Source organism: Myxine glutinosa, chromosome 6 (assembly GCF_964187855.1).
Source record: "Myxine glutinosa chromosome 6, kmMyxGlut1.1, whole genome shotgun sequence".
Taxonomy (NCBI): Eukaryota; Metazoa; Chordata; class Myxini; order Myxiniformes; family Myxinidae; genus Myxine; species Myxine glutinosa.
This window is the reverse complement of record NC_136266.1, coordinates 96,825,505-96,843,004: the sequence shown is the minus strand read 5'-3', so window position 1 is coordinate 96,843,004 and position 17,500 is coordinate 96,825,505. Positions and strand designations below refer to the sequence as shown.

The window sequence follows — 17,500 nt, the reverse complement described above, 5'->3', positions numbered from 1 at the left end:
GCTGTGGTGGAAGTGGCTTACCAGAATTCTGACCTTTAGCTTAAGATTTTTGAGACTTTTGCTTCCCTTCATTGCATCCTTGACAATTAAGTTCAGAGTATGAGCATAACAAGGGAGATGACGCCATTGGATGAGAGCAACAGAAGCTACCATATTTGCAGCATTGTCTGTCACCATGACAGATATTATGCTGGTAATATTCCAATCCTCAGCTAATTTTAAGTTCCTTTTATATGTTGTCTGCTGTGTGCTCTTGGATCATATGTAATGTGCCAAGAACAACAGCATGCAAATTCCAATCACTGTCGCATAAGTGGACCATGATAGTGATATATGTCTGAGTTTGACAATATGTCCAGATGTTTGTTGTGATGGCAATGGAAATAGCAGCATCAATCATCCTGGCAAGCTTTGCCCTGGTTTCTTGATACACTTGAGGAAGCATAGTTAACAGGATTGTGTGACAGCTTGGGAGGTCACATTTACAGTCCAAAGTCCTCACAGAGTCTTTAACTACAGATGCAGGCTGCATGTCTCCAACGATCATATACGTCAGCATCCGGTCAATGTGATTTTGCTTTGGGGTATCAGCGCCATACTTGGCCCTTTTTATAAAAAGTTATTTCAATCATCGATTGCGAAAGAGAACTTGTTGCTGTTGCAGAGTTTTGGTTTCTTGTAATCCACATTCTCAACCGTCATTAATAGGTACTCTTTCTGGTGTTTGGGTTTCAAATGTTTTAACATATTGGACGTATTACAGTGATGACCAATGTCTATGTTGAACAAAGTGAGCATGTAACTTCCAGACTGTCTTCTTTAACCTTTCTGAAATAGTTCCAAACTGCACTTCTGGACCTTTTGAACGACACGTTGTCAAAACTTTAATACTCAAATACTTATCACTAATTATCAGTCGATGTATTGCCTACCTGTGCGTCAGCAAAGCAATCAGCATGCTTTACTAGACCAACTGTAAGCACCTTGTGATTCATTTAAATGAAACAGGCCCTTGGGGCGTTTTTAGATTGCAAGTGTCTTGCTTTTGCAACCAGGAACCCCCCCCAAGGGCATGTTCCTTTTCAATTAATACATTACCAGGCCACTTATAACCAGAACATGCCCATTTCCCAACAGGTACCGGTACGAAAACAACACCCCAAAACACCAGCTTATTTATCGGAAGTAGGAAGTACTCGGAATCGATGTCGAGTCACTACTCGATTCCTTTTAATTCCATGGTTGGAATCGAGAATCAAGTACTTTGGAATCGATTCCGCTCACCACTACTGTATACTGTAATCTATACCACAGTGAGGCACTGCATTATTAAATGCTTTGTCATGTTAGGATGTTGCAATAATATTGAACATTAATAATATTGTGAGGAGAATTTTTATCGTCCTGAGACTCCTGACGCAGATCATGGAAGGAAAGGTATGATGTGAAGTTTAAGGTGTTCAAGGTACACCTACAGGGTATAGCCTTTTATATGTTAAACAACTGTGATATAATTATTATTAACTTTAATTATAGTCAGAGAAAAACATAGTTTCCATTCAAATAGATTAATACCCACACTTATACACCTTTGTCATCCTTTAAAATGAAACTACTTTGAGTGATAATGTGGATAAAACAACACCGTAATTAAGCCGACAACTTATAGAATAGGGGGGCATATACTTGTAGGGGTTGTTTCTACAATTAGTGCCCAAAAATTTTAATGGTACCACAGAGTTTCTTTGACCCCCCCCCCCCCCTCCTCCCTCAGGAGTACTAAACCACCATTTAGTATTTTTTTTTCTTCCACTGTCCAAGCTGTATCTCGGATCGGGCTGAGACTTTTGGAATGAAATTTTGCATCAATAATGGGAATGAAAAGTACGTGGGTTTGACAAAATGTTTTTACCTTGACCTAATTTTAAGGTCATGACCTATTTATAGACATTTTAACATTTTCACCATAACTCGACTGAGGTTGGTCTGATTGGAACAAAATTGCCCACTGTCGATTTAGACTTTAGAGTAAGGTGCAATTACGCTTCATTTACATCATAACCCTCCGGGTTAAAGGTCAAGGTGAAATGGCGGTCTAAAAAAAAAAAGCGTGTTTTGTAATCCCTCAACTTTGCCAATGCAGAATCTCAAAGACTGCTTGACCTTCCAAGATGTTCTTGCATCATAATAGTGGACCTGCACTGAAGTTGTGCACCTCATATTTGTTTTGTGTGCTTGACCTACTGGTTCGGATTGTGATCTAATGAACAAAAAACACCTTTTTGATCTATAATGAACAATTTCCCTCCGATTTTCATGATGTTGCGTTTTATGGATAGATTGTAGATGGGGACACATTTCCTTAATTTACACTCTATGCCTAAATGTTGAAGGCCAAGGTAATATGACAGTCTGAAAAGAATATGGTCATCATAGGATGTATCAATCATAGGTACCGGGGAGGCTTACCGTTGGCGATCACTTTGTGATTGAAGATATCTAGTCCATTGGATGAACTTTAGCCATACTTGCAGGAGATTTAGAATATTCAATTCCACACCATTTAATTGAAGAGCTGTTTGAGAGTCTGCCATGCCAAGTAGAGGATCTTTGCACAACAAAAGGTTTACAAACAAAATATTAGATTTTGCATGCAGAATATCGTCCAAATCCATCTATAACGTTTTGAAATATCAATAGTCAGGAAGCTTAGACCCAGATTTTTGAGTTGTGGGGACAGAGCAGACAAAGGCACCAACCTTTCTCCAAGTGCTTGTTAGACCGACAGCTTTAATTTTATGAAAGGTGCCACTTAATCAAACCATGCCTTCATGTATTATTATGCTAATTTATGCAAATTAAATGTATTTATTAATATTTGAAATTGTAACTTACAACCTCAAAAACTATGTACGAAATACTTTCTGCCTATTTATCATCACTACTCTACATCATTATAAAATTCAACTATCTGAGGTTATATTTTATGATTATAATGTTAAATTGATATATGTGGGAAAATTACCCACCCAGACGAGGAATCAAACCCAGAACCGTACCAATCAAACCCAGAATCAGAGAAAGAGGCTCTGGTGAACCGTACCAGTGCTCTGCCATCTGAGCTAGGGGGACCCTGACCACGCATGCAATTTTCCCACACATAGAATTGCCACCCTCTTTCCACCACTGTTTCCGGGGAACATTGTGTTGGTCCGGGGAACTACAACCCCTCCACACTAAAGGAGGTAGGCGTGGGTCTGGTCTTCCTTTCAATTCAACAAGGGTCAAAGGTCAAAATCGGTCACAAAATTAAGGGCGTTGACCTGCCGAGCCTTTATATTTAAACCAATCCATACAAGACTAGATACAAAAAATACCTTGTCACAGCCCCTTCAGACTAAAGCAGGTAAACATTGGTGGGGTCTTCCACTTGATTTTATAGGGGTCAAAGTGGATAAGGGGAAGACGTATTGCATTCGCTTGTGAATGTTTGAAATTCTCGTTTAAATTCTTTTCAGAAATAATATAGTTATACACAGTTATAATGTGTTATTTTGAAATGTAAGAAAAGTCATAGCATGTGTTGGGATTGCAAATGGCAGAATATGAAATAATGAAATTATGTAAATCTATTGTTCCCGGTGTGTACCCCGGTTTAGAATAGGTACACTGTATCCCTGCACATCGTAAGAGGCGACTAAGGGTTGGTGTCAGGAAGGGCATCCGGCCATAAAAACATTGCCTCAAACAGGGAACCATGATTGTCATGGGGCCCGCAAGGCTAACCCCCGCTCTAGCGGGGAAAATGGCCTTAAAACGATCATTCATTCATTCATTCATATTGTTATCACTGAAACAACTGCATTGGATGTTTTGAATAGGGGAATATCATAAACTTTAGTCCAAATTTCTTCCAGGGATTTTTGAAAGAGGCCTGTGCCGATCTCTACAATCCATGCTGTTTTTACAGTCACAATGGTGAACAAAAAAGTGAGCACTGAAAGAACAATTTAAGGTGTACCGACAAGAGGGGATGGAAGAGGTGGAAACGTTTGAGGACACAGCAGAAGGAACACCAATACTCGCCTGCAAGTCGGTGACGGAGACACGGTGGGACTCCACCGTTGGCCGGCGTAGAAAGTTTGGTGACGATATTGGAGAATAGGGCAGTGATGGGTAGATACAACGACCCGTAAAATCAACTGCCGAGAGGTACGAACTCGCTGACATCTCTTGCAGTGACAGTTTACGACCGGGTATTGATGGCTCGTGATGTTGGCCATGATTCACGGCCGTGCTCACACATACCGCCTGGCCGAATGGAACGTTCGAGGACGAAGGTAAAAGCCCCTCGGTAGGCTCACTATCTCGTCGTCCCAGTTGTCCCTCACCCCGACTGTGGACGCTCGTATTGGACAGCAAGTCGGCTATTTCTTTCACGGACCCTTTGTCAGTCCTGGAAATGGGGTCGACGTCCACAGGGCCAGACGCACGGGATGGGGATGTTGCCATAACCTTCACAAACTGTGTTCCCTTTGCCTTTTTGGTTTCTCGAAACTCGGGAGAAAGCCACGGCACTGAAGAGGAAAAGTTTTCAGGTTAGAATTAAACACGACATGAGTCTCATTTCCATAACCACATTGACGACAATTTTGACGACTAACGTAGAACACCAAGCATCAGATGCATAAAGTGAGACGAAGCGAAAGTAGAGGTTTGGCTGAAAATTCAAGATTGAACAACAATGACAATTGGTAGAGCACATACAGTCACGTGAAAAAGTAAGTACACCCCATGTAAAGTTTTCACTTTCTCAACATATTTTAACATACAGCTATTTGATCTTCATTTCAACAATATTGAGAGATAAAGGTGATATAATATAACAAATATCATGAAACATTTACATTTTGTAGTCCATTGTATAATTTAAATAAACATAAATGCAAATTTTGCATGTGGAAAAAGTAAGTACACCCCTACATTTATCACTACTTCAAATACCTAAAATTAGAATCAGGTGCACCAGCTCAGGTGCAAATGATTAGAACATCGTTGGAGAGGATCTTGGAGGAACCTGTCTTATTTAAACCTCAGACATTTAGTTTGGTTTTCTCTTTGTTGTTGAAGTGTGCGGCGTCACCATGCCTAGATCAAAAGAGCTTGTTGAGGCCTTCAGAAAGAATGTTATAGTTGCCTACGAGTCTGGGAAGGGATTTTAAAAGATCTCCAAACAATTTGAAATCAATCATTCAACTGCCCGGAAGATCATCTACAAGTGGAGAAGATTCCAAACAACTGCCAACTTGTTCAGGCCAGGCCACCCCAGTAAGTTCAGCCCGAGAGCAGACCGCAAGATGCTGAAAGAAGTCCCGAAGAACCCCAGAATGTCATCACGAGACCTACAGGTAGCTCTTGCCACTGTTGATGTCAAAGTGCACGAGTCTACCATTAGAAAGAGGCTGCACAAATTTGATCTACATGGGAGGTGTGCCAGGAGGAAACCTTTGCTGTCCAGAAAGAACATCGGGGCCATACTAAAGTTTGCCAATGAACACCTGGGCAAAGACCAGCACTTCTGGAACAATGTGCTCTGGACAGATGAGTCAAAGGTAGAGCTATTTGGCCACAGTACCCGAAGACATATTTGGCGAAAACCAAAGACAGCATTTGACCACAAGAACCTGATACCAACTGTAAAGCATGGTGGTGCAAATATTATGGTTTGGGGCAGCTTTGCTGCATCAGAGCCTGGGCACCTCACCATCATAGAATCCACTATGAATTCTTCATTGTACCAGAGGGTGCTTGAGGATAATGTGAGGCCATTTGTCGGAAAGTTGAAGCTCAACCGAAGGTGGACCTTGCAACATGACAATGACCTTAAACATACCAGTAAATCCACAAAGGAATGGCTGAAAAGAAAGAAATGGAGGGTTCTGGAATGGCCAAGTAAAAGCCCAGATCTAAATCCCATCGAGATGTTGTGGGGGGATTTGAAACGAGCTGTGCATGCAAGAAACCCCTCAAACATCGCACAGCTGAAAGAATTCTGCATGGAGGAGTGGGCAAAAATTTCTCCCAGTCGATGTCAGAGACTGGTAGACAGTTATAAGAAACGCCTACTTGAGGTCGTTTCTGCCAAAGGGGGCAATAGCACCTATTAGAGCCAAGGGTGTATTTACTTTTTCCACATGCAAAATTTGCATTTATGTTTATTTAAATTATACCATGGACGACAAAATGTAAATGTTTCATGATATTTGTTATATTATATCACCTTTATCTTTCAATATTGTTGAAATGAAGATCAAATAGCTGTATGTTGAAATATGTTGAAAAAGTCAAAACTTTACATGGGGTGTACTTACTTTTTCATGTGACTGTACCTCCGCCAGGCTAAACAGTTTACATTTTGTATCCCACTGATAGGTCAGATCTGGATTCGGACCTGAAGCAAAATCGAATTGGCTTGATCTCGTCATAACTCGTCCACAACTTTTTGTGATATTGTGCAATACATAGTTTGACCCTATCTTTCAATGGTGAAGAATCATTAAAAAAATTATTGGATCCAAATCTTCACCAAAATTGAATCAATTCTTCATTATCACATACCCAACCTGTCCACCAAGTTTTGTCATAATCCATCCACCACACTTTCAGATATCGTGTGCATTATATATCGTTTAAGTGCCCTATCCTTCAATGGTGAAGAACCACTTAAAAAGTTCTAGTATCGAGATCCGAATCTTCACAAAATCTAATAACTTCCTTCTTGTCACATACCCAACCTCTCCACCAAATTTCGTTCTTCCACCGTTCCACCACCGAAACCGTCCTCAACTTTCTGAGATATCCAGTTCACAGACAAACAAACAAACAAACAAACAAACAAACAAACCGGGGTGAAAACACAACTTCAGTACATCTTCCGTGGAAGAGGTAATTAAAAAATTATTGGATTCGGATTCAAATCTTCACCAAAATTAAATCAAGAGTTCCTTGTGACATACCCAACTCGTCCACCAAGTTTCATCAAAATCCATCCATAACTTTTGAAATATCGTGCTATATACAGACTTGGCATTTAATATGGAATTTTTTTTTGTGGGGGTGAACTTTTCTTTTTTTTCTTCTTTTTTTTTTGTATACTGAATCGAGGCTCGTGAAAGAGCTAACATTTATTTCACAAACAAATCAACCAGACAAACAAAATATACAAAAAGAGGGAGCGGAAGATAAGATGGGGAGAGAAGGGGAAGCACACAACCACAACATTTGAGAGCAGGGAGAAGTGTGGGAGGGAGAGAGCTTGGGGGCAGGAGGCATGGGAAGGGGAGGGGGGGGGGGGGGCAGAGGTATAAAACACAAGGGGACCGAAATTAGCGGGGGTCGAAAAGATCAAGGTTTTGGATGGGGGAGGATAAGAGATGGAGGTGAACAGCTGTTTTAAAGACCTGGAGGGTGGAGTGGGATTGAAGAGAGTGAGGGAGTTTGTTCCAGAGGCGGGAGAAAAGAGGAATGAAGGAGTGAAGGTGAGCAGAAAGTCTTGATTTTGGCCGTTTAACCATAAGAGGGTTGCAGGCAGATCTTGTGCGACCTGTAGGAATATTTGGGGGACAGAGCCCAGAGAGAGCTGGGGGGGCAAGGCCAGAGAGGAGTTGGTAGAAGACGGAAAGACCACCAACCTGCCTGCGGTGAGTGAGTGAAAGGCCCTTGGAGTTAGCTTCATCGCGGGAGATTCCAATGATTCTGAACGCTTTGGTTTCAACAGCATGAAGACGAGCTAGGTGTGAGGCAGGAGCACCAGACCAGAGGGGAGAGCAGTATTCCATAGAGCTGCGGATGAAAGCCTTGTATGTGGTGAGGAGCTCAGGTGTGCCAAGGAAGGACTTCGCACGACGGAGGATGCCCAGTCGGTGACTGGCTTTGGAGGCCAGATTTGAAATGTGGTTTTCCCAGGAAAGATCATGGCAAATAGTGAGACCCAAAAGCTTGAGTGACAGAACTTCTTGGAGAAGATTATTCAGAAAGTGGATGGGAGGGTTTTCCAGTCGGTCTTTTCGGAGAGACATCGAAAGAGTGTGAGATTTATCAGGATTGAAAGACATGTTCCATTTGTTTGCCCAGTCTGTGATTTTGTCCAGGTCTGCAGAGAGTGAGGAGGCTGCAGAATGCCGATCTGAGGGATGAGGAATGGAGCGACAGAGAGTAGAGTCGTCAGCAAAGAGATAGGATTTTCAAGAGAGTCAGAGAGATCATTGATGAAGACCAGAAAAAGCACAGGGCCCAGAACACTACCTTGGGGAACTCCAGCCTGAACAGGAAGAGGAGATGAGAGAAACCCATTCAGGGCCACATGTTGACTACGACCAGAGAGGAAGTCCGCCAGCCATGCGTGGAGATTTCCATGAATACCAAAGGAGGAGAGTTTGGTGAGCAGAGCAGGGTGCTAGACCGTATCGAAGGCACGTGAAATGTCAAGTGAGACAGCTCTAATTTCCTGTTTGGCGTTGAGGACCTCCATCCATTGTTGAGAAAGCAGAAGCAGCATGTCCAGAGTAGAGTGACCAGGTCTGAAACCAAATTGATGATCAGAGATCAAGCCATTGGAGAAGAGGAAAGATTTCATATCTGAAGCAATGATGGATTCCATGACTTTGCTGATAATTGGGAGAAGGCTGATTGGTCTGTAGTTGCTGGGATCTGTTTTTGCACCTTTTTTGTGCAAAGCAGTGATGTTGGCTGATTTCCAAGCAGATGGCAGATGACCTTGAGCAAAAGAGAGGGTGAAGAGAACAGAAAGAGGGAGTGAAAGAGCGGAAGAACATGATTTTGGGACCCGTGGGCTGATGCCGTCAGGACCAGTTGCAGAATCAGAGTCGAGGGTTGACAGAAACTTTTCCACCTTGTCAGGAGGAAAGGACACAGAGTCCAGGAGCAGCTGGGTATGACTGGGTATGGTGGGTACAGAGAGAGATGGGTTTGGGACACAAGATTTAGAGGCAAACACAGAGTTGAGGCATTCAGCTTTTTCACGTGCGGAGTCAGCCGTTAAGCCGTTTGAGGTGAGGGAGGGGATGGAGGGGGAACAAACACCAGAAACAGATTTGACCAGACGCCACCAGGATTTGGAAGAGGGAGACAGAAAAGAGAGTTCGGTCTTGAGAACGGTGAGATATTGTTTCCTGGCTCTCCTGAGGGTGGACACACACTTGTTTCGGGCTTTGTGAAAGGAAATGAGATTTCCTTCCGTTGGATTTGCTTTCCAGGAGACGAAAGCAAGTTGTTTCAGGGCAACAGCCTCACCACAAGATTCCGTGTACCATGGACGGGAGGAAGGGTATGACAACTGAAGATGAGATGGGATAAATCTGTGCATGAGAGAGAGCAATTTACTTTGAAAGAATTCCCAGGATGAGTTGATGTCAGAGGCGGTAGAGATGGGAGACCAGTCCAGATGATTGATGGCTGCTTGAAGACCGTGCCAGTTGGCTTGAGTGAAATGCCAGACTCGTCGACGCTGAAGAGGCTCTCTGAGAATGGTCAGAGAGATGTCCACTTTGACAAGCACATGATCAGATGAGCCGATTGGAGCAGAAGAAGAGCAGCAGACATTTTCAGGGAAGTTAGTCATAACCAAATCCAGAAGAGAAGATGCTCCGTTGACTGAGATCCGGGTCGGGAAATTGACAGATTGTGTCAGTCCCAGTGAGTCGCAGAAGTCCTTTGCTGAAGAGCCATGGCTGGTGAGAGAGGTACCCACACCCAGCCAACTGGCATGGTGACAATTGAAATCACCACATATGAGGAAGAGAGAGTTGGGATGGGTAGATAGAAGTTGGTCCATATTATCAGACAGCGAGATGTAGATGGAGTCATCGCTGTTTGGTGGACGGTACAACACACATATGAACAAAAGGTGGGAGCGAAGGGGAAGCCGTAGCCAAAGGTATTCCTGGGGGTGAGGTGGAGAGAGGGCAGTGGAGGGCGAGTGAGGAAGAGAGTTTTTTATAAAGATAGCAACCCCACCTCCAGGACGAGGCTCAGGTCTATCATACCGGAGGAGGGAGTAACCTGGGAGAGATACCAAGGCATCAGAGACATCATGAAGGAGGAAAGTTTCTGTTAAGCAGATCACATCTGGTTTGTCAGAAGCAACCTGTATGGAGAGATCGGTCAAGTTTGAGCGAAGGCCCCGGATGTTTGAGGTCCATACCGTTAATGAAGAGGAAGGGGGAGCATCGGGTCCAGAACAGGGGGGGGAGGGGTAGGGTAAGATGTGGAAGAGGAGGAAGAGGTAGGGAGAGCTGTTGAAGGTGTGTCAGAGATTTCAGAGATTTCAGAATAGCTTGGAGAAAGGGAAGAATGGGGCGGACAAAAGGTTTGATGGAGATTGGGTGAGGCACAGTGAGGTGTTATTTGAGAAGGGGGAAGAGCGAGGCAGAAGGTTGGGGGAGATGAAGGTGAAAGTTGGAAGGGGGAAGAAGCAGGGAGGATGCTTTGAGGAGGAGGGGTGAGAGGGGAGTCTAGGAGGGGAGGAGCGAGGGAGAGTCTCGGAGGGGAGGGGTGTGGGGGGAGTTTAGGAGGGAGGGGAGGGAAGGGGCAAGGGGGGAGATTTGAAAGGGATGGGTGATGGGGAGGATTTGGAGGGGAGGGGTGAGATTGGATTTTGAAAAGTGTAAGATTCATGGGAAACGAACATTTTTTGCAAAATGAGTTTGAGACCTTCGAGTCAAAAATACGTTTGAGGACACTGAAGGAGGGGTGGAGTTCTGGATAGTTTAGGGAATGTAGAAAGGAGGAACTGTAAGAGATGGTATTATATATATTTTTTGGAATGAATAGATTTGGTGAGCAAGACAAAAGCATCCTTTTGTAAGAGAAGAAGAAAAGGGTGTTATAATATATGGGAGAAAATAGTTGTTCAGGAGAGAGATTATACATTTCTAACCACGTGATCGCGTGATCGCGAACAACGTGAACGAAGAACGAACGAACAAATAAGAACAACAAATAAACGAATAAGACCTGGGAAGGAAATCTTTTTTGGGGTTTTTTTTTTTTTTGAGTAGAGATATTAAACAAGGAGGTATGGGATGAACGACTGGGACGAAACAGAGAACGAAAATAATTGCAGCGCATTCGACGAATCGCTGAGAGAAAAACAAAACCACAAGGTCGGAGACGGTACGGTAGCCTAAGCCGACAAGTACGAGGCCGCAGAATACTCGATACGCATTAACCGACGATTGTGTATACATGTACGAAAAATTAGCACCGAAAATTTTCCAAAAGATACGCAATAGGTACACACACCGAAAATATAGATACAGTCTCGACAAAAACACAATTATTGTGAAAGATCACTTAGCTTCGAAAGCGTGAGCGCATGGAACAGCTTCGAAAAGACGTGACCTCGCCGTGATCTCGCGAGATCTTACTTTTCGCGAGATCCTCGCCGAACTTACTTTTCAAGATGACTTAGAACCAAAAGTTCATTGGAATTATGTTGAAATTATTCTAGATTTTGTTAATGTGACCTTTAAAAGAAACAAAAACCACACTTGACATTTCGAAGCAAATAAATTGATCCTTGAAAGTGATGTAAACTGATATCGAACTCAATTCACGGACAGTACTGTGTTAAACTTCTGTACGTTTTCCAGAAGTATCTCTTTATTTTGCACATTAGCCAAAAAAAAATTCAACAAAAACAAAAGCTAAATTATGACTGGGATTACGGACAGTAAAATTACAGTTCAGTACTTCGTGTAACCCCCGTGAGCATTCAGGAGAGCACGTACACGTCGAGGCATGCTGTTCATGAGATTTGCCAAGGTTTGGACAGGAATCGCTTGCCATGCAGTGACAATAGTCTGCTGCATTTCACGCACAGACGTAGGCTGCTGGTCCAAGTTGTCGATTTGACGTGTTAATTCTGCCCACAAGTTCTCTATCGGATTCATATCCGGGGACATGGCAAGCCACTCCATATGCTCTACACAACGGTCAGCAAGAAAGTGTTGGATCATGCAAGCACGATGAGGCCGTGCATTGTCATCTTGGAAGACAAAGTTTCCTCGAAAGGCTGCACGAGCAAATGGAAGCAATGTTTCTTCCAGAATGACCCTGTACTTGAACTGGTTCAGGTTTCCATTCAGAACAACCAGGTCAGTTTTGCCCCCTGCATGAAAAGCAGCCCAAACGGTCACCCCACCACCTCCAGCTTGGACTCTTGGCACTATACAATCTTCGTTGTGGGCTTCATGCACTTGTCTGCGCACTCCGACGCAGCCATCTTGACGATAGACCAGAAATCTAGACTCGCCACTGAAGGTCACGTGATTCCAGTGTCCTGGCTGCCATTGACGGTGCTCTTTGGCCCACTGCAATCGGCGCTGGCTGTGTTGTCTGGTCAGGCGTGGCTTTCTCAGGGGACGCCTGGCACGATAGCCTGCTTGAACCAGTCGTTGGTTGACTAGCCTTCTGGATACAGGCACATTTGTCAGTTGCTGCCACTCAGCCCTAAGCCGATTAGCTGACTTGGTACGGCCATTGCAGACTAACAGGTGCAGCTGGCGATCATCTCTCCTTGTGGTTCTGCGTGGACGTCCTGGCCTCGGTATTGGAGTAGGGGCACCCCTCTGAGCATTTCGTTTCAGGATCTTTGACACCTGGCCTTGAGTGATGCCATACTGCCGAGCAATAGCACGCTGTTTCATGCCAGAATTTCGTAAAGCCACCACTCCATGACAAACAGCATTGTCAAGTTGACGGACCATCTCCAGAGGAAGTGGCAATAACTTTTGTAGACGTGCAGCAGTTGTTTTCCACTAATACAGAACGCAACAACCCTTATATACCCCATTGTGAAGCCAATCGTCAAATGTACCTGTCCTTACATTTTGTCACGCCACCTGTGATATAATCCTGTTATTGACTTCTTGCTGCGAAAGACAATCAGTGACATGGTTCTTTCAACAAAGACATCACCGAAGGGTAAAATAAACTCACCAGATTGATATACTGAGTTCAGAAAGTAAACCCAAGTCAAGGAAAAAAAAAAAATTCAATATTAAATGCCAAGTCTGTATATTGTTTGGCCCTATTTCTCAATGATGAAGAATCACTTAAAAAATTGTAGTATCCGGATCCGTATCTTCACCAAAAAGGAATAATTTAATGTTTGTCACACACACAACCTGTTCATCAAATATCGCCTGAATCCATCCATAACTTGTGATATCCAGTTCAGACAAAGAGACAAATAAACAAACAGAGGAATGGACAGGCAGACAAACAGACGGGCAGGCAAACAGACGGGCAGGCAAACAGACGGGCAGGCAAACAGACGGGCAGGCAAACAGACGGGCAGGCAAACAGACGGGCAGGCAAACAGACGGGCAGGCAAACAGACGGGCAGGCAAACAGACTGGCAGGCAAACAGACGGGCAGGCAAACAGACGGGCAGGCAAACAGACGGGCAGGCAAACAGACGGGCAGGCAAACAGACGGGCAGGCAAACAGACGGGCAGGCAAACAGACGGGCAGGCAAACAGACGGGCAGGCAAACAGACGGGCAGGCAAACAGACGGGCAGGCAAACAGGCAAACAGACGGGCAGGCAAACAGACGGGCAGGCAAACAGACAAACAGACGGGCAGACAAACAGGCGGACAGAGAAACGGACAGAGAAACGGACAGAGAAACGGACAGAGAAACGGACAGAGAAACGGACAGAGAAACGGACAGAGAAACGGACAGAGAAACGGACAGAGAAACAGACAGAGAAACAGACAGAGAAACAGACAGAGAAACAGACAGAGAAACAGACAGAGAAACAGACAGAGAAACAGACAGAGAAACAGACAGAGAAACAGACAGAGAAACAGACAGAGAAACAGACAGAGAAACAGACAGAGAAACAGACAGAGAAACAGACAGAGAAACAGACAGAGAAACAGACAGAGAAACAGACAGAGAAACAGACAGAGAAACAGACAGAGAAACAGACAGAGAAACAGACAGAGAAACAGACAGAGAAACAGACAGAGAAACAGACAGTGAAACAGACAGAGAAACAGACAGAGAAACAGACAGAGAAACAGACAGAGAAACAGACAGAGAAACAGACAGAGAAACAGACAGAGAAACAGACAGAGAAACAGACAGAGAAACAGACAGAGAAACAGACAGAGAAACAGACAGAGAAACAGACAGAGAAACAGACAGAGAAACAGACAGAGAAACAGACAGAGAAACAGACAGAGAAACAGACAGAGAAACAGACAGAGAAAGACAGAGAAACAGACAGAGAAACAGACAGAGAAACAGACAGAGAAACAGACAGAGAAGCAGACAGATAAAGAGACAGAGAAACAGACAGAGAAACAGACAGAGAAACAGACAGAGAAACAGACAGAGAAACAGACAGAGAAACAGACAGAGAAACAGACAGAGAAACAGACAGAGAAACAGACAGAGAAACAGACAGAGAAACAGACAGAGAAACAGACAGAGAAACAGACAGAGAAACAGACAGAGAAACAGACAGAGAAACAGACAGAGAAACAGACAGAGAAACAGACAGAGAAAGACAGAGAAACAGACAGAGAAACAGACAGAGAAACAGACAGAGAAACAGACAGAGAAACAGACAGAGAAGCAGACAGATAAAGAGACAGACAGATAAAGAGACAGACAGATAAAGAGACAGACAGATAAAGAGACAGACAGATAAAGAGACAGACAGATAAAGAGACAGACAGATAAAGAGACAGACAGATAAAGAGACAGACAGATAAAGAGACAGACAGATAAAGAGACAGACAGATAAAGAGACAGACAGATAAAGAGACAGACAGATAAAGAGACAGACAGATAAAGAGACAGACAGATAAAGAGACAGACAGATAAAGAGACAGACAGATAAAGAGACAGACACATAAAGAGACAGACACATAAAGAGACAGACACATAAAGAGACAGACACATAAAGAGACAGACACATAAAGAGACAGACAGATAAAGAGACAGACAGACAAACAGACAGACAGATAAACAGACAGATAAACAGACAAACACACAGACAGACAAACAGACAGACAAACACTGATAAACAGATGGACATACAAACAGACAGATAAAGAGACAAACACACAGACAGACAGATAAACGGACAGACAAACACACAGATAAACAGATAGACATACAAACAGACAGATAAACAGACAAACACAAAGATAGACAGATCGACAAACAGACAGATAGAGATAAACAAATAAACAGACAGACAAACAGATAAACAAATACAGACAAACAGACAGATAAACAGAATCCCGGTGCGTACCCCGGTTTAGAATAGGTACAACGTATGTCGTGAGAGGCGACTAAAAGGGTTGGCATCAGGAAGGGCATCCGGCTATAAAACATTGCCTGAAAAAGGGAACCATGACAATTACAATTGCATATGGGCAGGGTACAGCCCGAAGTACCCCGTGGGGGTCCTCACCCCCTCTCGTAAAAAATCAAGGTGGGGAACCCGATCGAAGCAAGGGTGGAAATCACTCCATTTATGACGACAAAACGTCTGATGCCCCACGTGGAGATCTGTTTCTGAGGTTTGGGGCATGGAAAGTAGGGACAATGACAGGGAGATCAGGAGAAGTGGTGGAAGGATTGGTCAGAAGAAGAGTGGACATACGTTGTGTGCAGGAGACGAGATGGAAGGAAAGTGGTGTGAGAAAGGTGAAGGGTAGGCAGGGACAGAAATACAAGTTTGTGTGGCAAGGGTGCCCGGAAGGCGTGAATGGTGTTGGTGTCCTGTTTTCTGAGGAGTTTGTAGACAGTGTGGTGAGTGTGACTAGAGTGAGTGAAAGGTTGATGGTGAGAATGATGATTGGAAAGCTCCTGGTGAACGTCATCTAGGGATATGCTCCACAGGTCGGTTGGAGCGATGAAGAGAAGGACAAGTTCTGGTGTGCGATAGAGAAGCTGATGGAAAACGTGAAAGATGAGGAAGTTGTTGTGGTAGGAGGAGACCTAAATAGACATGTGGGAAGGAGTATGGAAGGTTTTGAGGGAGTTCATGGGGGTTACGGATATGGTGTGAGGAATGGAGAAGGTGAAAAGATTTTGGAGTTTGCTGATGGAGCTGATTTGTGGATTTGTAATACTCAGTTCCAGAAAGCGGATAATAAGTTTGTTACATACACGTCAGGTGGGTCGACGACAACCGTGGACTACCTGAATGCGAGATAGGGGGCACAAAGGTGATCCCAGGGGGGAGGCTGTTTCACAGCACCACTTGGTTGTCTGCGACATCAGGGTGAAAGGTGCAAGGAGAGTTCGGCGGGTGAAGTACCAACCGAGAATGAAGGTGTGGAGGTTGAAAGAGGTGACGGTGAGGGAGGCATTAAAAGAGAGGTTGAGTATGGTAGAGGATGATGTGGTTGAGCTTGAAAGTGGTTGGATGTCAATGAAAGATAGCCTGTTGGGAGCCGTTGGTATGTGGATGGACAAAAGGACCACAGAGGCACTCGGAAACATGGTGGTGGGATGATGAAGTTGGAAAGAGGATTGACGAGAAGAGGAAGAAGTTCAAGGAGTGGCAGAAGGCGAAGGGTATGGGGGCAGAAGAGGCAGAGCATGAAAGTTATAAGGCAGCCAAGAAGGCTGCAAAGAAAGAGGTAGCAAAGGCGCAGGAGGCACATAGGAAAATGTTCGGAGAACGATTGGATTCAGAAGAGGGTGGTCAGAGAACGGTATTCAGGATTGCAAAGCAGATAGCGAAAGAGAGGTGTGATGTGATGGGGGTGAGTTGCTTGAAGGATGAAGTGGGACAAATCGTTGTGGACCCAGATGGAATTAAAGGAAGTTGGAAGAGATATATGGAAATGCTGTTGAATGCAGAGAATGAATGTGACGACAACATCGAGAGTAACCCAGTTTTAGGACCGGCAGAGAAGACAACTGAGAAGGAAGTTGAGGAAGCGATAAAAGCAATGAAGAGTAGAAAAGCGGGAGGGCCGACGGGAGTTGTGGGAGATATGTTGAAGGCAGCCGGAAGTTGGGGTGTGAAGAGAATGACAGAGATCTGTAATCTGGTGGTGAAAGAAGGCCGCATTCCGGTGTATTGGGAACTGAGTACCCTCGTCCCTCTATACAAGGGGAAAGGTGATCCTCTGTATTGTGGCTCGTATAGAGCGACAACGTTATTAGATCATGGAATGAAGGTATTGGAAAGGGTGTTGGAGAGGAGGATAAGGAAGAAAGTGAAGATCGACGAAATGCAGTTTGGATTTATGCCAGGAAGAGGAACAATAGACGTGCTTTTTATTGTAAGGCAGTTGCAGGAGAAGTACTTGGAGAAGAGGAAGAAGTTGCTTCTTGGGTTTGGTGATGTGGAGAAAGCATTCAATAGGGTTCCATGCGGAGTAGTGACATGGGCATTGAGGAAGTTAGGAGTGGAGGAATGGTTGATCAGAGTCGTGATG

General features: G+C 44.2%; 1 protein-coding gene across 7 annotated transcripts in view; it reads right to left on the bottom strand.

Moving 5' to 3' along the window:
- LOC137430052 (calcium/calmodulin-dependent protein kinase kinase 1) overlaps positions 1–17,500 on the bottom strand; it is a 102,882-nt gene that overhangs the window by 77,213 nt on the left and 8,169 nt on the right. For 6 of the 7 annotated variants that reach the window (XR_010984991.2, XM_068120555.2, XM_068120551.2 and 3 more), the window contains exon 2: positions 4,087–4,577. The exons of the other annotated variant lie outside the window; for it this stretch is intronic. Coding sequence is in view for 5 of the 6 variants with exons in the window: in XM_068120555.2 (XP_067976656.2) it covers positions 4,087–4,512 (426 nt within the window). In the remaining variant the exon portion in view is untranslated. The remainder of the gene's footprint in view (positions 1–4,086; positions 4,578–17,500) is intronic. 7 annotated transcript variants of the gene reach the window in all.